Here is a 19,824-nt window from a genome sequence, read left to right as displayed (position 1 = left end):
AAAAAAACCAAACATTAAAAAAAAATAAAAAGTAAATAAAGTCAGACCTCATAGCCAGTATTCTCTTTGTCTCTTCTTTTAGGATTGTTTCCAAAATGTACAAAAATATCCCCATGTAGTGGATATTTACTTTTGGAGGGTCCATGGATGCGTTTGAGAAACATTTTAAAAAGAAGAAAAAAAGGAGGGGTGCCTGGGTGGCTCAGTCGGTTGAGCATCCAACTTCAGCTCAGGTCATGATCTCATGGTTCATGAGTTGGAGCCCTGCATTGCACTTGCTGCATTGCACAGAGCCCGCTTCGGATCATCTGTCCACCCCCAACTCCCCCCCGACTCACACTCTCTCAAAAATAAACATTAAAAAAACTTTTTTTTTAAAGATTAAAAAAAAAGTACATTTTGTGTGTAATTTTAGGGGGTTCAATGACCAGTCCTCCTAAGCCAATCCATGGACCAAGTTAATTACACCCTACAGACACACACACAATCATTTGCCAAGTGTTTTCTAACGAGACTTATCATTAGGGAAGGGACACTATGGGGGATGCTGAGAAGACCAAGAACTTTGATGCCAGGAAGATGGAAATTTGAGACCTGGCTCTGCAGCATAAAAACGATATGGCAGACGCCCTTGGAACCTGTCTCTTCCTTTGTAAGAGGAGGATTGTGGTGTCCATTTGGCAGTTTTCTTGTATCAGACATAATGCAGAGACACCCATAACTCAGTGCATCATCAATGTTAACAAAGAATGCAATTCAGCCAGCAATGCAGTGTGGCTCATGGATCTCATGATGACTTGTCTGTGACGTGACCATGACCACTGTGAATCGCCATAGCTCACGCACCCTCAGCAGCTATCACTCTTGGGGCAGCTGTGCTTAATGTCACACAGAACAGCAGTGCCTTTGGATACCTAGCCCAGGGCCTGGCATGCATTTTTGGTCTCAAATACTGAATAGAAGGATGTTGAGCTCCATTGTGTCTCCCCACAGCCAACCCTCCTGTTCCCATTTATGAAGGTCCCGTTGGTGACCTTCAGCTAGGTTTGCAAAGTGCCCCCATCAGACAGGGGAAGGACACTGCCCTCCTAAAGACAAATAAGACACAAGGGAGCCTTGGACTTTTTTTAGTCTTTCATAATGTGACATCCAGATGAGTTCTGGTCTGTGTGTCAATACCACCTCCCCGAGGTTCGGTCCATTTTCCTGCTCTGCCCATAATACTTCCAGCTCCCACCCTCAGTGAGAGGTGGCTATAATTCTGAAGCAAAAGCCTTGGCACTGAAGCAGTGGTCTTCATGGACCATCGTGGGGAGGGAATGGAAGTGGACATTCCTTTCAGGACAGGTGTCCAAAGGGTAGGAGACCGAGTGGTTCAGCACTGGGGGCAGGTTGCACAGGGAAGGGGCAAAGGGCACCTCCTGAAAGATGGGCACCAGGAGTGGGGAGCTGGTCCGGGACTGCAGCACTGGGGAAGGTAAAGCCTGCCCGGGGACCAGCTGTAGTGCAGGTTGCGGGGGGGCAGGGGCCTCCACCTTGGGGCTGCTGTCTTGGGCAGCAGAGCTCCTGCTCCCAGGGACGTCCAGTTCCCACAGAGGATCTGAATTCTGGACCTCAGTCTCGGTCTTGGTGACAGCAGGGGGAGGGCCCGTGTTGACAGTTGTGTTCATGCCGTAATGCCGACGCTTGTTAATCCAGTACAACAGGGGGCTGTAGGTGAACGTGGCGGCTCTCATCACCTTCACCCACTCCTGGGCACGCTCTTCTCGTCGCAAGTTCTTCCTCCAGTGCAGAAAGAGAATGCAGCCACCGGTTACCACAGAACACAGCCCCAGGAATCCAAAGTACAATGAGACCCATACTAAGGCAATAAGAAAGAAAAAGAGGCAAGCTGGCTGATAGCTCTAATTGGGGCCTGAGCTGTTTCTCATTCTTTCCCTTAACCCTTTCATCAATTATCCCATCCACTTAACCGCTCTCCGTTCCTCCCTTCCCTCATTGACTTGTCTCATCATTCTCTTATTTAGTCAATGCTAGATTTCCAGGGAGGTTAAGAGGCCATCTTTAGTCCTTTACAGATAAGGAAAGTTAGGTCTAGAGGGGGCATGACCTGCCCAGGCTTGGTCAAGCCTGATTCACCATCCTGGCCCCATCCAATCCATCAGATTGAGAAGCCTTACCAAAGGCAAGGCCCATCAAGGAAGTAAAAGTTTATCAGTTGACAAGGACATAGGTATCCCATCCCATTCCACCATACCCTTACCCATTCAGCTGTGATAGCCCTAGGGTATTCATAGAACCCCCCTCTGGTTCCGCAGAGAAACGTGATCTCTGCCCTCAATCCTTAGTTTTCTAGAGGAAACTATATCCTAACTCCTTAGCACACCTCCAGGCAGGCAGCCACCACCCCATCCATGTAAAACGTTTACCCTGGGTGCCTGCTCTGAGCTAAGGCACAAAGCAAGGGGCAGGAACTGAAGGGGCATTTACCACCAGGGAGGCTCAGGTCCTCCCGCTGGGAATCCATAATTTCGAGCCCTGGAACCCAGCTGATGGCTCTGGGGAGAGGGAGCTCACCTACCCATCTGCCTAGCCAATAGGAGTCCCTGTAATGCTCAGCCCCATTGTTCCCTAAAGGTGAGGTCACTGAGTTCTGAGCATTAAACATTCTAGGGGCAGGGCTTGTGAAGCCTTGGGTAAACCAAGGAAAGGACTCTATCCAATGGTGTCCTTATAGGCATAGTGTGTCTCTACTTCCAGGGACTGATCCACCCACTGAATTGTCTGTCCCCCACCCCTTACAGTGAAGACAGGACCCCAGGAAAGGGACCCAGGTCTCTCAAGGGTCTATCCATGTTGCTGGGCTTTAAGAAACACTTGATGGATACCTGTCGAAACCTGTTCAAGGGAACTAAGTGATCAACACCTCAGTCCTTGACTCTTACAATCTCTCTTTTGTTTAGTTACCTTCCTTCAACAAGTGTTAGCCAATCTTTCCTGAGCATCAGGCCCTGTAGGAGCTCCCCACCATCTGGCCCTACATCTTTTTCCAGCCTCACCTTCCTCCCTATCCTTTACATACCTTCCCCTCTGACCAGGCCAGACTCTTGAACAGACCCTGCCTATTCACATCTCTGGACTTTTGCTCATAATGCTCCTCCACCTAGGAGTGCCCTCCCCACTTCCCCCCGACTGAACACCCACTTACATTTCAAGGCTCAGCTTAGCCCCCCAACTCTGTGACAGTTGTTTCTGTTGGCTTCCCAGAATCCCTTCATCTCCAGTTTGAAGGGACTTTGACAGCTGCTACTCCAACTCCTGTTAGATGCTTGAGGCCTGGAGGTAGACCTCTTCTACCCAGCAGCCAATGCTTCAGGACTCACCTGAATCAGGGACTTGCCACACCTCCTGTGGCAGCTCAGTCAGAAAGCCCTTCCCTAAATGAAGCCCAAGTCAGCCTCCCTGCAGGCACAACCCTGGGCCTAGCTCAGCTTCTTGGCACCATTCAATTCCTTCTTTCTAATCCCCTAGCCTGTGACTATTCAGCACAGATTTCCCTCCAGGTTCCACTTGCCCTTGGCTCTCCTATCTCACTCACTCCTGCTTTTCATTGTCTTTGCTGATTTCTTCTCTTTTCCCTGATCTCTCAATGTCAATGTGCCCCAGGGCTCGGTCTTCAGCCTTCTATGTATATTCATTCCCTCTGTGATCTCATCCAGACTGTGATTTTAAATATTATACATGCACTGACTGACAACTCACACTTTATTTATATCCAGCCCAAACTGCTCCCCAGGACTTTGAACTCATTCACCTAACAGCCTGGTTGACATGCCTACCATTACGGGGATTAAGTCTATTATGTTATCTCAAACTAACATGCCCCCCAAACTTCTGATCATCCAGCCTCCAAAACCTACCCCAGACTTCCTCCTCTCCATAAATGGCAATTCTGTCCTTCCAGTTGTTCAGACCAAGAGCCTGTAAGTCACCCTGGACTCCTTTTATTCTCTTGTGGCCACATTCGCTCCATGAGCACAATCATTAGGCCTTGCCTTCAACACACATCCAGAATGTAACCACTGTCCCATCACTATCACTTCTTTCTAAGCACTGCCCTCCCCCACTTTGAGTACTGGTCTCCCTGTAGGGTGACCAGCCATCCCCATTTGCCCTGGACTGAGGACGTTTCCAGAACAGCAGATTTTTGACACTAAAAACAGGAAAGTCTCAGGCAAACTAGGACAAATTGGTCACCCTTGGGAGAACTTCCATCCTTGCTGCAGCACCCCCACCCCACCGCCACCCACCACAACATGCCCTGTATTTCACCAGCAACCAGAAAGAGGCTTTTAAAAAGTAGATTTAAAAAAAAAAAAAAAAGTAGAGCATGTTACTTCTCTGCTCAAAACCTACATTGACTCTCCATCATACTCAGAATAAACAAAGTCCTCAACCAAGGTCTACAGAGCCCTAAGCGATCTAACTACCCCTTCCCATGCCTCTTCACATAAGAACCTCCTTGGTGTTCCAAAAGTAGGGCAGGTATGCTCCTGCATCGAGGCCTTTGCACTTACTGTTCCCTCTATCTGGAAGGTTCTTCTCCCAGATATCCAGATAGATGATTCCCTCATTTCCATCAACTCTCTGCACAAGTGTCCCCTTATCTCTATCTCTCTTACCCTGTTTTGTTTTTCTTCATAGAATGTATCATCACCTAACATTACAGTTGACCCTTGAACAATATGGGGGTTAGGGACAACAATCCCCTGCACAGTTGAAAGTCCATGTGCAACTTTTGACTCCCCCCAAACTTTACTAATAGCCTACTGTTGACCAGAAGCCCTACCAATAACATCAATAGATTAACACATATTTTGTGTATACAGTATATGCCATATTCTTACACATAAAGTAAGCTAAAGAAAATGTTAAGGAAATCATAAAAGAAAACACATTTACAGTGTTGTAAAAAATCCACGTGTAAGTGGATCTGCACAATTCAAACCCGTGTCGTTCAAGGGTGAACCGTTTACTTTTTGTCTCTTACCCCACTAGAATGTAAGCTCCATGAATAAGTATAAACAAGGAAATAACTACCTAAGAATTTCAGATAGAATTGCTATGAAGAGACTAAAATAAGGTAGTGGGATAAAGAATATAAAGGGATAGGGGGCATCAAGAAAAGTCCCTTTGAGGTGCTGACTTGTAAACTGAGTCATAAATGATGAGGAGGGAGCCTCATGCAGATCCAAGCAGAGGGATCAGACAGTTCAAGGATCCTGAGGCAGGTATAGGTCAGCACACTTGAAGGACTTACTAATCTCAGAGTCTACCACACTACTTCCAGCACAGGTCAGGGCCCAGGGCCAATCTCCACGAGTATAGGTTAGCCTGAGAAGAGTTGAAGATCCTGTCCCTGCCGCAGAGGAATCCACCATTCAGGAAGGGTTTCTACCAGGTAAGACCCAGACAGGAAGGACTTCCATGAAGACAAATTGATCAGTGCCATTGTAGGAGGCTTGTTCCAGGGCCCTGTGCTGGGAGCGGGACACAGAGATGTTGATGTCACTGTCCATGACCTCAGGAGCTCCCACTTGGTTCAAGGGGATGAAGAAGATAGTGGTGGAGTACCTGCGTGGCTCAATCGGTTAAGTGTCCCACTCTTGATCTCAAGTCAGGATCTCATGGTTTGTGAGATGGAGTCCAGCATTGGGCTCTTCACTGACAGTGGGAAGCCTGCTTGGGATTCTCTCTCTCCTTCTCTCTCTGTCCCCCCACCCTTGTTCATACACACACTCTCTCAAAATAAATAAACTCAAAAAAAGATGGTATTGGGTCAAGAGAGAGGAAAGAAAGAGCATTCCAAGCATCAAAAGCAGCCAAAATAAAGACTTGTCAGGGACAGACCCAGGTGTCTCTTTAGGGAGGAGGGTAGTTTAGTTTGGCTGGCGCTCAAAGTGGATGTCAGGAAGCAGAGGGAGACAAGGCTTCGGAGGCAGCTGGCATCTTGCAAAGAGTTCAGTCCTTGGGTAGAACTTAGACAAGTTCTCTTAATGACCCTCAGCCTCAGTTTCTTCATTGGTAAAATGAGGAAAAAGCCTGCCTCACAGGGTGTGAAGCAGTTAGTGTCCTGCACACAGAAACACCCAGTAAAGAGAAGCTGTTACTGTGATTCTAGTTGATGAAAGGGCCTTGGATGCTGAAGGACAACTACTGCGGCGAGTGCCAAGAGAATCTGAGAGGGAGCAATCTCCGTGAGGACCAGCAGCTGGTCCGAGCGGCTTTAAGAAGAGACTTGGAGAGCACAGACTGCTGGACCCGAGCGGGAGGGCGTGGAGGCCAGCGGGCTCGAGGGAGGAGGCGGGCCGTGGCGCTCCGAGCGGCGGGCAGAGCGGCGAGCTCCCTCCTCCCGGCTGCGCCTCACCTCGCCCTCTCCGGGGCCCGGAACCTTGCGCGCGCGGAACCTCGGTGCCGGAGCTGGGGCACGGCAGACCCGGAGCGCGATGGAGCCGGCGCGCTGGCCACGGGCTGAGGCCGACGCGCACGAGGAGGAGGAGGCGGGGGCGGCAATGGCTGCCGTGGTGGCGGCGGCCGGTGGCACGGGTCCCGCCGTGCTGCAGGTGGCCGGTTTGTACCGGGGCCTGTGCGCGGTGCGTAGCCGCGCTCTAGGACTGGGGCTCGTGTCCCCCGCGCAGCTGCGTGTGTTCCCGGTGCGCCGCGGCTCGGGCCGGCCCGCGGGGGGTGCCGACGGCAGCGGGGCCGGGGCCGAGCTCGAGGCCAACCCCTTCTACGACCGCTACCGGGACAAGATCCAGCAGCTGCGCAGGTGCGGGCGCCGGCCGGCCGGCGGCGGGCTGGGAGGGGCGGCGCGCGGCCCGCGTTTCTGGTGGATCCGACGCCCTCGGTGCTTAGAACAGCCCTGCGATGCGGGCCCGGTTGCTGTCACTACTCTATAGATGATGCGTCTGGGCTCAGAGAAGCAAGGTCACTTGCTAACATCGCACAGCTAGGGTCAGAGCTGAGAGTCTCTGCAAAGTCCTCGCTCTTCCCCCAGTTGTCTGTCTCTGTGCTCTAGTTCTCAAAATGCAGAGGTGGAATCCTGGGTCAGACCTTATGAAGTAGGCAGTTCCAAGAGACCTGCCCTCATTATAGAAATGGGAACGTGGAGCCTTTCATAGAAGGGACTTGACTTGCTCAAGGTCACGTATTGATTCACTGGGGCCTGGCCTAGAACTGGGGTTCCCAGGTTTCTAGCTACAGCCCTGACTACAAGGAAAGGAGGTTGGGGGAGGGAGCAGGGCGTCAAAGACTAATGGTGTGGCGGTTGGATCAACCCCCGAATCCTCTCATTAAGATGAGGAAACAGAATCAGCGTCAGAGATCTGGCAGAGGTCACACAGCTGGTTGGGATTCATCTGTCTTGGAATCCAGGATTCCTAACACTTCTTCTCAGCTTCCAGATAAAAGGACTTGGAGATCAAGAGGCTTAAGGTGGGTGTAAGGGGACCAAGGGAGGGTCTGAAGAGTTTAAGTGGGAAGAACTGAAGGAGATCAAAGATGAAAATTAAAGGGGCTTGGGAGAGAATTTGGCAGGCAGTTGGTTTGGGAAACCAAAGGCTGAGTACTATTAACTTTTTTGAGTTCTGTCTCACCTCTACTTCCATGGCCTTAATTTACTCCTCCGTCATCTCCTGGACTCTTGCAGTCATCCACCCGCTAGTCTTCACCACTTCCACCCCAGTCCAGCTCACTGCTCCTATTGTGATCTGTCTTCTCTTTTTGAAAAAAATGACAGAATAAAGGAATGAGAATTTTTGCTCTCTTTTCAGCAACGTTCATATATCCTCAAGAATTTCTCATCTTTAAAACCTTTCCTTGACCTACATTCCCCTCCAGTCTTTTCTCATTGATCCCTTTCACAGGCAGGCAGGCAGGCATCTTAGCAGAGTTGTCTACTCATACCCTGGATACTTCACAGCTCCCATTCATTCTTACTCATGAACCAATGAATGGCAGGTTTTATTCTTCTTCCCCACTAGATCGTTCCCATCAATATTTACACATACTGACATCTCCTAAAGAGTGAGCTTTCCAAAGCACCCACACTGACTCTGGGTAATGTCCATATTCTGTAGTGTTCCACACAAGGTTCTCACGCTGTAGTATCTGTCAGTCTCTCTATACTCACGAAAACCTGGGCTCTTGTAGCACCAGCCCCAGGTTTGGTTTGAGTCAATAGCAGGACAAGGCTGTGTGCCCTGCTGACCCCTTCCAGCCTAGTATCTGGATTTTGCATCATACTCTGCTTTGGTGAATTGGGAGGATATGATCTAGCTCCAGACCCACTATATCTAGAGTGTGGACAAATTCCAGAGAGCAGGTTGATAGTGAGGAAATATTCACAAATTACTATATAAAGAAGGGCCAAAAGAACTAAGGCAAGTTTAACCTAGAGAAAAATTTAGAGGGTGACATAATAGTAATTTTCAAGTACTCAGATAAAAAGAATTAGACGGTTTTTTTTTTTCTTATTCCTAAGAGTGAAAGATACAGATAGATTTAGGCTCAGATGTTTTAATAATAAAAGATGTCCAAGGTGGGAGTGCACAGACTCCAATGTCTGGGCTGCTCCTCACTCACTCTACCCACTCACCATAGCAGACCCAGGTACAGCTGTGGATGCTTGCAGCACTTACCCTGGTCCTGGCATTTGCAGTCCCAGCTGGGTGGGTGCCACATCCCACAGGACAGGACTGCTGGACTGACTGTGTACTAAGTTGCTGCTCTGCTGTGGAGGGGAGGAAGACGATCTGCCCATGTAATGGCAATGAAGGGAGTGGTGTTCCTCTGGAATGGAGGAATGGAGTGTTATGGAAGAGGAGTCCCATACAATGCCTTGACCGGGAAGGACTTCACCAGAGCGGTGATCATGATGCCCTTGGATCCTGCAGACCTCACCTATGACAGGTCTCATGGCCCAGGAGCTGGAATCCCTATATGAGGTCTTCACCAAAGTGTACAGTGGCAAATATCACCTTGTTGTCTACACAGCCTGGAGACTTCTTAACAAGGATGTCAGCCCCAACATAGCCTGAAGACTAGCTTCATTTTGACACAAAGGACAAGTTCTGCTGTTCCATCTGCAGGAGCAAGGTCTTGGGAGAGAATCAGGGAGATACTCAGATACTAAATCTTCTCCTGCAAAATAGGCTGCCTAAAGCCTCTGAATCATCTGCATCTGAATAAACAAGTATTTAACCTGGGAGTGGGGGAAAGAGGATGTCCAAGAACTAAATGTGTTCAAGTAACAGTGTTCAAGTAAAAACATCTACTAGGAGTGCTATTAGACTCCTGCCTGAGTAGGACAACCAAGCAAGATGACTTCAAAGTCCCCTTCCCATCTTGAGGACTGAATTCCAAGGATGTAGAGTATAAGTACCTGAGGGACCAAGCTCTGCATCACCCTAGGAAATATCCTGCAGGAGAAGAATCGTACACAGGCCCCTTGAGGATTAACAGTTGTTAAATAACTGGATATCTTTGTCCACTTTCTTGATTTGTAGGCAAATCCTCCAATCTCTGAATGCCTGTGTCCTCTCTCTCTGGAAGTGGAACATGATGCTTTGTTATTTCCAAATCCAAAAAGGCTCAAGTAGTTTAACTTTTGGTTTACCTTTAATCAGATCTGACCCAGCTGCTTTTGAATCCCGACTAGAGAAGCGCAGTGAGTTTCGGAAGCAGCCAGTGGGGCACTCCAGGCAAGGTGACTTCATCAAATGTGTGGAACAGAAGGTAAGACCTTCCCCCTTCGTGTTTTTGGCTCACCAGTGCTCCACCCCCCTGAATGTAGCCTCATTATATTCATCTCAGGCTCCATCCATAAAGGGTATCCTGCTCTTTCTGGCAAGGTGCTGTGGTCGTGGTAGAGAAACAGAGGGATGAAAAAGGCATGCTTCTGGGGGGATGCAGTAGAGTGGTCAAAGCAAGGCACACATGGCAGTGGGCTGTAGGGATCAGGGGACAAAAAAGTGCTTCATAGCTATTATTATCCTTAAACAAAAATCAAAGCTGGGGAAAAGCATGTTGAAATCTAATGCAGTGCTTTTCAAACTTTTTGATCATGAGCCACAGTAAGAAATATATTTTACATTGCAGTTCAGTACACACATGTGTATGATTATAACTGAAGCAAAGTTTTTACAAAACAATGCTTACTTTTCGTACATGCAATGCATCTTATTTTCTTTTAAAAACCTTTGGTCACAATCTAGTAAATTGATTTCACAACCTATAATTTGAAAAATACTAACCTAGGGGCACCTGGGTCACTCAGTCAGTTAAGCTTCAGACTCGTGATTTTGGCTCAGCTCATGATCTCATCGTGAGATCAAGTCCCACATTGGGCTCCATGCTGAGCGTGGAACCTACTTGTGATTCTCTCTCTCTCTCTCTCTCTCTCTCTCTCTCTCTCTCTCTCTCCCTCTCTCTCCCTCTCTCTCCCTCTCTCTCTGCCCCTTCCCTGCTCACGTGTGTGTGTGTGTGTGTGCACGCACACACACATACGTGTACTCTCTCAAAAATAAACATTAAAAAAAAATACTAATCTAGAGTGGTACATAGAACAACTTGGGGGAAAAAAAAGAAAAAGAACAAATTGGAGTGGAAGAGGCTAACACCAGGAAGGATATGCAGTAATCCAGGTGTAGACTTGAGATAACATACAGTAGAAAATTGGGATTCTGCATTGTGTTTTAGCATGAGAGATTTTTATTTAATTTGGAGAATAACTTTTTTTGCCTTAGGTGTTTTAAATTTTAAGAGAATCAGCTCAGTTTTTTAATAACTGAGTGAGTTCATTAGAACAAAAGCAATAGGTACTGGGTTAATCATTGCAAGGTTGGGGAGCAAATTCAACTTCCTATGACAAATATAGTTTACAACTTTATGTGAACAAACAGGTCTCTACTACAATATTTTAACAAATATAATTTCCTATAATATACATTTATAGTGCCAAGATTACAAGTCAGTAGCTCTTGGAAATATTACTATATTATAAACTTTTAATGTGACATGGGAAAGCTCTTTGTCCCCTTTTGTAAACAGAGTTAGAAATTCAACTTTATGATGACAAGATAAAATGTAAGTAAAATGTAATTTAATTTTTTTTTAATGTTTATTTTTTGAGAGAGAGACAGCACAAGTGAGGGAGGAACAGAGAGAGAGGGAGACACAGAATCTGAAACAAGCTCCAGGCTCTGAACTGTCAGCACAGAGCCTGACGTGGGACTCGAACTCACAAACCGTGAGATCATGACCTGAGCCAAAGCCGGATGCTTAACCGACTGAGCCACCCAGGCGCCCCCAAAATGTAATTTATATTATGGCAACTCCTGGGTAAATAATGACTTTCTGTCTTTACTATCTAGGTAGATAGAAGAGGGCTAATGACTCCGTTCCCAAAGCCTTTTCTTATCTCTGAGTCATTGGTTCCCTACCACATGAGACCCAACATCCCCTTTTTAAAAAAAAAGTTTTTTTAATTCTCCATTTTCTATACTGAAATGGTATGTAGACAATGTAACCCACTGGTGCACATAATTTCAGGGGGAAAAAATCAATATAATGCCCTAGCTGTAATATAAAGGAAAGAACTTTTTAATAAAATACTTATTTAGTAGATGATATGAATGATATTTTTCTATAATGAATGAATGATACAAATGAAATTTTTATAAGTGAAATTTAGTATCTTAAGTTCTTGAGCACAACCATGCTGTGAAACCTAATGCAGTCATCAGAGGTTTTCGCCTCCATGTGAAATCCCCATGAAGGCGTAAGCAGCAAATATTGACTGGTATAGGGGTGTTACATTATTACTTAAAAAAAACTCCCAAATCATAAGCGATGTTGTTTTCAGTGATCCTCATGAGATTCCATAATGTACGACATTCTTTTAAGTTACATAATAATTGCATTTCTGAAAATTTCAGTGTTTGTTAAAGCCATGTTAAAGAGAGAGAGAGAGAGAGAGAGAGAGAGAAAGAAAGAAAGAAAGAAAGAGAATTAGATTCTAGATGCAAGTAATTGTAAAAAGGTTTTTCACTTACAAGGATATTTGGCTAGACCCTGAAAAGTTGTGCAGGATGAGGGAAAATTCATTATGTGGAACTCATCAGCAAGATCACAGCTCCTGGCACCCCTTCCCTTCCCATAAATACAAATGTCTTCATCCAGTCAACTATTGTAATAATAGAAACGTTGTCCACACAGATTTCCAAAGCATCTGTAGGGGAGTATTAATGTACCCATTTTAATGTTTTATTAAGTGCTCTTGACACTTTGGGCACATACTTTCAACTATAATTTTTTTTTTTTAATTTTTTTTTTTCAATGTTTATTTATTTTTGGGACAGAGAGAGACAGAGCATGAACGGGGGAGGGGCAGAGAGAGAGGGAGACACAGAATCGGAAACAGGCTCCAGGCTCTGAGCCATCAGCCCAGAGCCCGACGCGGGGCTCGAACTCCCGGACCGCGAGATCGTGACCTGGCTGAAGTCGGACGCTTAACCGACTGCGCCACCCAGGCGCCCCTCAACTATAATTTTAATTACCTTATTTCATTATTTCCAAAGCCTACTTTTTTTTATTTTTACATTTTAACATTTCCAAAATTGTCTTAAAATTGATGTGATCTGAAAGTATGCTATGTTATTTAGTTAGCGTCATTTTCTGATGCATCAAATAATGGTGCTTCTTAAGAGGTGTCTTAGGGTTAGATAAAACACACTAAGCTTATACTTAGAGCTTAAATTTGTTATTTCTACAAGTGCAAATGGAAATAAAGAATGGATTGGAGGGACATTGTGGGAAAAGAATACATCAGGCTTAGTGAGTAAGAGGAGAAGGCAGCTGTGCAGGTGGAGGGCTTTATTTGTTTTGTTTTCACAATGCATATGAAGGTGAGTGGTATGAAAATGAAATCCATTCTCTCTTTTCTGGAAAGTTTACATATGAAGGACAGACTGCATTAGGATGCTGCCACAGGATAGGGGTATGACCAAAAAGACCAGGGTGTATCCAATAGATTTTTCTACACCAGACTTTTGTCTAATTTATGGGTACCAGTCTGTGGGCATCATTTATGAAAGGTTTGAATTTGTGAAGGCACAGAATAACAAAAGACAGGGTTTTGTGCAGAAAGTGCTTTTTAGCCTCAGAATCCCAGGTATAGATTATACTCCTTCTGAAAGGCATGGACTTGAACTAAGAAATTCAGAGGAAGATTCAGAAGAACCCATCCATGCTATCAGAAATCTCAAAATAGGATTTCCTGGATGTGGCCTTTCTCAGAAATAGTGGGCAGGAGAAGAAATAATCACTAATTTGATGGAGGGAATATTAAGAGTATGTGCTGGAGGGACGTCTGAGTGGCTCAGTCAGTTAAGCGTCTGACTTCTGCTCGGGTCATGATCTCACGGTTCATGGTTCAAGCCCTGCGTCAGGCTCTGTGCTGACAGCTCAAAGCCTGGAGCCTGCTTCAGATTCTGTGTCTCCCCCTCTCTGCCCCTCCCCTACTCGTGTTCTCTCTCTCTCAAAAATAAGATTAAAAAAAAAAATTAAAAAGAGTGTGTGCTGGAAAACACTCTAGTCTGATGAGGATGGCTGCCATCAGAAGTGCTGTCACAGATAAGAAGTAGCCTTGGAAAATACATTTTTTCATTTCTTGCCTTCTTTGTGACTCACCATGGAGCAGATCAGAGAGAGCAGAGTGCAGGAAACCCAAGCAGCTCTCATTCTGGGAAGGAGTCCCTCATGTCCATAGTGGCAGGTATGGAATGGACTCTCAGTACCATTAGATGGTAGTTACTAACAAAGAATCTTTTTTCATCTCTGTATCTCAAAAGCTTAGTCATAGAAAAGTTATATCACAAACAATAACTCTTCGAACAGTGTGTACAGTTACTATATAGAATAGAGAAAAGTGAGTTCTGTAGTGTCAAATTACTAAGATGAGATATTGGGCCCTTCACCTAGCTTGGTGGTCTTTTTCTTATGAGTAAAGCACAGATAAATATCCTGTCTCAACATGTATTTCAGACAGACCCCTTGGGGAAACAGCCTGTGAGCAGAGGATTCACTAAGGACAAGGTAAGTTTCTAATTAAAGATCCAAGTCTGGAGTCATGTGGAACATCTATAACAAGAGGCTGCAAATTTGAACATATTTACCGTGGTTCAGCAATTTGGCGATTTTTTTTTTTCCAACTGTGGAGATGAGAAATATTTCTATAAATGTTTATGTCCTTGATATAACCTCTAGCATAGTCTGGGTCCCGGGGGTGCTATAGGAAATATGAAGTAAATACAGTAATACAGAAATAAAGATACCCTTTCTTTCTATAGGAAGTATTTTTTGAAAGATCAAAGCATGTTTACTCTCATTTAATTTGCAAATAAGGAGCCACCTCTGGTAGAATAGCAGTTAAGGTAACAACCAGATTTTCTTCTCTTACCAGCTACAAGGTGCTGTAGTGCTCATTAGTGAGGATGAAGCATTCAGAAAGTACTTATAGATACTCTCCAGGAATAGTACTGTGAAAATCTGCCTGGGCTTAGGGGTTCACTTCTCTGGGCATGCAGATTTTCTTATACACGTTTTCTACTTACCGAAGATCTGCTCCACTGTCCTGATATGTTGCATCTGACAAGGCTTACAGATAGAGCTAAGCTATTTTATTTTTTAAATTGTGGATGTTAATTGCCTTTTATTTTGTCATCCAGACTCTCAGTTCCATCTTTAACATTGAGATGGTGAAAGACAAAACTGCAGAAGAAATAAGACAGGTAACGAATGAAAATGGATTGGCATACTTTATGAAAATGTGTGCTCTGTAAGCCAAATCTGGAAGTAGAAAGCAGCATACATTTCTTGATACCTTTTTCTAGCCAAAATGAAAGGTGGTCATAGAAAGGAAAAGTGATGAATTATATGAAAAAGAATGGCATAAGAAAGCTTGTCCTTATTGGTTTTACTCCTATATGTCTAACCAACTCACATTTCGCCTTTCTGTTTCATTCCTGTTGCCCATATCTTATTTAAAATCATCCATACTGGGGTGCCTGAGTGGCTTAGTCGGTTAAGCATCCAACTCTTGATTTCTGCTCAGGTCATGATCTCATGATCTCACCAGGCTCTGCACTGGTGTGGAGCCTACTTAAGATTCTCTCTCTTCCTCTCTCTGCCCTTCCTCTGCTCATGTGCACTCCCTTCTCTCGCTCTCAAAAAATAAAATAATCAGTACTGTTTCCTGGCTTGCTGTACTACCTGTCTGAATAGGTTTCCCTGCTCTTGTTTCTCGCTGCTTTTCCACCTCTCATAGCCTTTCCAGTTTCATTATGGAGAAGCATAGTATATTGGTTAAGAACACAGACTCTAGGCCAAGCTGCCAGTTTTAAGTCCTGGCTCTGCCACTCTCTACATGAATGACTTTGATAAGTTAGTTGATCTCTCTGGGTCTTAGTTTCCCTATCTGTAAAGTGAAGATAATAATAGTACTTATCTCTTAGAGGTATTTGAGGAATTAAATGAGTTAATATTTGTAAAGCATATAGAACAGTGCCTGGCACAGAGTGAGTGCTACATTTGTATTTTTAAGTAAATGAATAAAAATAAGTATTTTGTTAGTAACCCGCTTGCAAATGTTCAGTGACTTCCCATATTCATTTGCTTAGTGTTCAGAGTCCTCTGTTATAGGCTCTCCTTCAGGAAACTTTCTGGACACTTCAAAGCACTTACCATCTATCCTGCCTGTTTGGTCATTCCACATGCCTTGATTTGCATTGCTATTTACATTTTCATGTCTGTGATTCTTTTCTCTCTAATTAGACTATAATCGATCTATTGGTATTCTTTGTAATTCCATTAATTATTTTAGGTATATTGAGAAAATCAAAATCATAATAAAAGCAGTAGACTGTGTGTCAGGTCCTGTACTTAATGCTTCATATACACTATTTCATTAAATTCTCATAACTGCCTTGTAAAGTAGGTGCTATTACTTCCAATTTACAACTGAGGAAACTGTAAGATTAAGTAACTTAGTCAGTGATAGAGCTGGGACTCAGACCCCTGTCTGTTTGACTCTGCTTCATATTCCCTTTCCGGAAGTTGTGCTATCTGCCACGAGTTTTCTTCGGGTGCTGTATCATTTGTTTCAGCAGAAGCATTTATTGAATACCTATTAAATGTCAGACTATATGTCAGACCCATAAATTAAATGAGAGAATCCCTTACTCTCAAGGAGTTTTAACCTAGTAGAAGGACAGACACAAAAACAGATAAGAACAGCACAGGTTCTAACTTCTGTTAATAGAGGCTTATGCAAAGTCTGTAGGAGACCTCAAACTGTCTTTGGGAAGAAGTGCCAATAGAAAGTGGACACCAAGCATGTCCTTTAGGAGAGAGAAAAGCCAGGACCAAGCAGCTTGATCATGTGATGAATATCATTCAGACTTACAATTTTAGACACAAGTTTGTGTTTGTTAAAAGAATTTTGAGTAACCAAGATCAACTGTGTTAGTAAACATCTGTCCATTCTATAAATTTCAGTGTTGGTTCATGACCTATCTACTAATATAGATTAAATAAAAATAGCTGGATGTGCTGTCCTTAAAATGAAAAGACAGTGTCTGACATGCAAAAAAAAAAAAAAAAAAAAAGGCAAAGCAACTTTAGGGTGCATTGACAGAGTGATTTGCCCAGGTCCTAGGAGGTAATAGTCCTCTATACTCTGTGTTGGTTAGATCATACTTTGATTAGTGTCTTCAGTTAGGGCTCACCCATCTTTTTTTTTTTTTTTAATTTTTTTTTTTATTAACTTCTTTTTTATTTTTTTAAATTTACATCCAAATTAGTTAGCATATACTGCAACAATGATTTCAGGAGTAGATTCCTTAGTGCCCCTTACCTATTTAGCCCATCCCCCCTCCTACAACCCCTCCAGTAACCGTCAGTTTGTTCTCCATATTTATGAGTCTACTCTGTTTCCCCCCCCTCCCTGTTTTTATATTATTTTTGTTTCCCTTCCCTTATGTTCATCTTATGTTCCCTTATGTTCATCCCTTATGTTTTGTCTCTTAAAGTCCTCATATGAGTGAAGTCATATGATTTTTGTCTTTCTCTGACTAATTTCACTTAGCATGATACCCTCCAGTTCCCTCCATGTAGTTGCAAATGGCAAGATTTCATTCTTTTTGACTGTAGGTCTCACCCATCTTAATAAAATGTTGACAAAGCAGAGAATCTCTAAAGGAAGGTGGCCTGTTCTTCAAAAGCTCACTCAGGTGTCACCTTGGCTGCGATGCCTTCCCCAACTTCTGTGCCTTTGCTGATGCTGTCATTCTCTGCTTAGAATATGTCTCTTCTATGGTGTTTCTCTTCCCAGCCTCCTTGTTCACCCAGCTAACCCCTGTTCATTCTTCAGGATGCAGCAAAAGTATCCCTTCCTCTGGCACTCATTCCCTAACTTGGGTTAAGTGCCTCTTTGTTGCCCTCAGAGCACCTTGTCTCTGGTTTGCATTATAATTCTGTTATGCTAAGCACAAACCTACTTTATTTCAGCTAGTCTTCACAACAATCCTGTTAGGTTGGTTTTATTGCTATTTTACTGATGATTATATTGATGTTATATAGTGATTTCTAATAATTTGCCCAAAGTAGCATGGCCAGCAAATGATTGGAGCTGGGATTTGCATCCAGGTCTGCCTGACTCCAGACACTGAGTTCTGAATGACTGATGTCCTGGCTGTCTGACAAGGCCCACAGTTGGCTGGGGAATATGAGTTTGGGGAAGGGAAAAAGAAGATAAAAGAGCATGTCTGTTACATACAGGCACATCACATCTTGAGAGAAATGATTAACAAGATCATGGAATCCATTTGTCCATTCCTGGCAGGAATTTGTTACAGAGTTACAGTTTAATCATCTAGAAGAGTAGATGGTATTAAATCTTTTTTGTAATCATGTACTAGTAATAAAAGCATCACGTTGGGTTTTCTTCCCTGTTGTCAAATAGCATATTACTCTGAGCAATGAAAGCTGTCACCATTTCTTGGCGCAGGTTGAAAAGATTACCCACATGTCACAGACACCCTCTCTTTTTTGTACAGATTTGGCAGCAGTATTTTGCAGCAAAAGATACAGTCTACGCAGTTATTCCTGTAAGTAGTTTGGAGGGGAAAATGAAAGTGTTATAACATGAAGGTCAGGTCTCTACCCTTAGCAGGCAGTTGCCTTTACTTTCCAATGTTTATTGCCTCTTGAGAACTTACATTTATAGCTCTGAGGGTTTTTATTATGCCCTAAACACCAAAGATTGGAAGCTCCATATGGTATATTTATGGCTCTTGTTTTCCCTCTTTCTGGTTTAGAAATGTCTCTTAGACTCAAGTCTCTGGCAAGGGAGCATGGTATAAGTTCATGTTGCTGAGCAATTTCCAAATGTATTTTACTTTTTTTTGGTGTTTCCCAGCCACGCTGTTGGAATTTCAGGTAGGGCCTCTAGCATAGCTTTTCTTCCCCTTTTGTCTATAAGTGACCTATTACTGAGCTGACTTAGAGCCTCCTCCTAGGCTTTTTCTGGCATTTCTCCTTAGCAAGTGGTGTTTTCTTTATTTTTTCCCTGCTTGAAATTGCTGTCTTGGAGATAGTCACTGGCCACTGCTTGACCATTGAGGTTTGTGTCTGGGAAGGGGTGCTGCTGGCTTCTTCTGGTTCGGTGCCCTGACAATGACTTCTGCCATAAGGAAGTATTTGATGTACTGGATTATCAGCTAGTTCTTCCACTATTCTTCTTTCCTAAAGAGGAAGCCATTTAAGTTAAGTTATATCAAGCACACAAATAGATACTGAATTTACATGTATGAGTTTAAGATTAAGGAGGTAAACTTAGAGATGGAAAAATAAAGCCAGGCCTTTTGGTTGCTCTGAGAGTATTGCTATCATTTTTTCCCCACCTCTTACATATATATACCCTTGCCCTTCATGAGCTCAACAGCCAAAAGGATCTATATTTTTTGTGATATTTTAGATCTCTAATACCGACTCATTGTTTGAACAAGCTTTCTTGGCTCTCCCTCAGACAGCCTCAGTGGCACTTGGCAGAGTCCCTTGCAGAGTTTGGAACATTTGAAATATCCACTCTTGACGTGTAGTTCTGACAACGAGCAGCAAAACGTAATATCACATTTTTCTCTCTGTCATAAGAGGGATTTGTAAATAATAGAACTTAAGAGATATTTTTAGTAATATTGAATAGAGTTCAATATTGGTGAATTTAAGTGTGGTTGAGGCCTTATGTCTTCTTGTTTTTGAATTTTATTCTTTTCTGACCTGTAGGAAGAGAAGTTTGACTTGATCTGGACCCGAGCTCAGTCCTGTCCAACAGTAAGTTTGTAGTGGTCGTATGAGGATTGCTTATCAATTCTACCAAATAAGGATATTTTCTAGCCAATCTCTTCATACTCCATACTATCTCACATGTTATAGTGTTCTGTTTATTTAAGAAAGATGCTCACATGCTGACTCTACTGGTAAGTGAGATTTTCAGCCTTAAGAAATCATGGGACTTATTTGTCCCAATAAGTGTCTCTGGCTTTTTATTCCTGTGACACAGTGTAACCCTTTCTGATTTGGATCTCTTTCAGTATAAGCGAATGTGGGAGGCAACACCTGAGACCTTAATAATTTTACCTTCCTTCAATGTTCTATTTTATTGGCAGTTTCTTTTTGATTTTGACCATGCTATCCTGATTGTATGTG

At 43.8% G+C, this 19,824-nt stretch overlaps 2 protein-coding genes across 7 annotated transcripts in view; one reads left to right on the top strand and one right to left on the bottom strand.

Annotated features, from left to right (window-relative positions):
* Positions 1-1,113: 1,113 nt before the first annotated feature.
* On the bottom strand, positions 1,114-2,642 carry TEX38 (testis expressed 38). Of its 5 annotated transcripts, none has more exons than XM_045477237.1 (2): positions 2,582-2,642; positions 1,114-1,861 (listed from the first exon to the last, which is right to left on the bottom strand). In XM_045477237.1, the coding sequence occupies exons 1-2, from the start codon at positions 2,583-2,585 to the stop codon at positions 1,254-1,256; spliced, it is 612 nt and encodes a 203-aa protein (XP_045333193.1). In that variant the 5' UTR covers positions 2,586-2,642; the 3' UTR covers positions 1,114-1,253. The 5 variants fall into 5 exon arrangements, with proteins under 5 accessions (XP_045333193.1, XP_045333191.1, XP_045333195.1 ...); XM_045477235.1 differs by lacking the exon at positions 2,582-2,642 and adding an exon at positions 2,491-2,578; XM_045477239.1 differs by lacking the exon at positions 2,582-2,642 and adding an exon at positions 2,491-2,572 and having other exon boundaries at positions 1,114-1,782.
* Positions 2,643-6,417: 3,775 nt separating this feature from the next.
* ATPAF1 (ATP synthase mitochondrial F1 complex assembly factor 1) overlaps positions 6,418-19,824 on the top strand; it is a 28,126-nt gene continuing 14,719 nt past the window's right edge. The window contains exons 1-6 of one of the 2 annotated variants that reach the window (XM_045477234.1): positions 6,418-6,829; positions 9,687-9,795; positions 14,104-14,154; positions 14,787-14,849; positions 18,174-18,224; positions 19,402-19,449. In XM_045477234.1, the coding sequence (XP_045333190.1) occupies positions 6,507-6,829; positions 9,687-9,795; positions 14,104-14,154; positions 14,787-14,849; positions 18,174-18,224; positions 19,402-19,449 (645 nt within the window). In that variant the 5' untranslated portion in view covers positions 6,418-6,506. The remainder of the gene's footprint in view (positions 6,830-9,686; positions 9,796-14,103; positions 14,155-14,786; positions 14,850-18,173; positions 18,225-19,401; positions 19,450-19,824) is intronic. The other variant, XM_045477233.1, reaches the window with a different exon arrangement.

Source organism: Leopardus geoffroyi, chromosome C1, assembly GCF_018350155.1.
Source record: "Leopardus geoffroyi isolate Oge1 chromosome C1, O.geoffroyi_Oge1_pat1.0, whole genome shotgun sequence".
In the NCBI taxonomy this organism is placed as follows: Eukaryota; Metazoa; Chordata; class Mammalia; order Carnivora; family Felidae; genus Leopardus; species Leopardus geoffroyi.
This window is presented reverse-complemented; position numbering and strand designations above follow the sequence as displayed.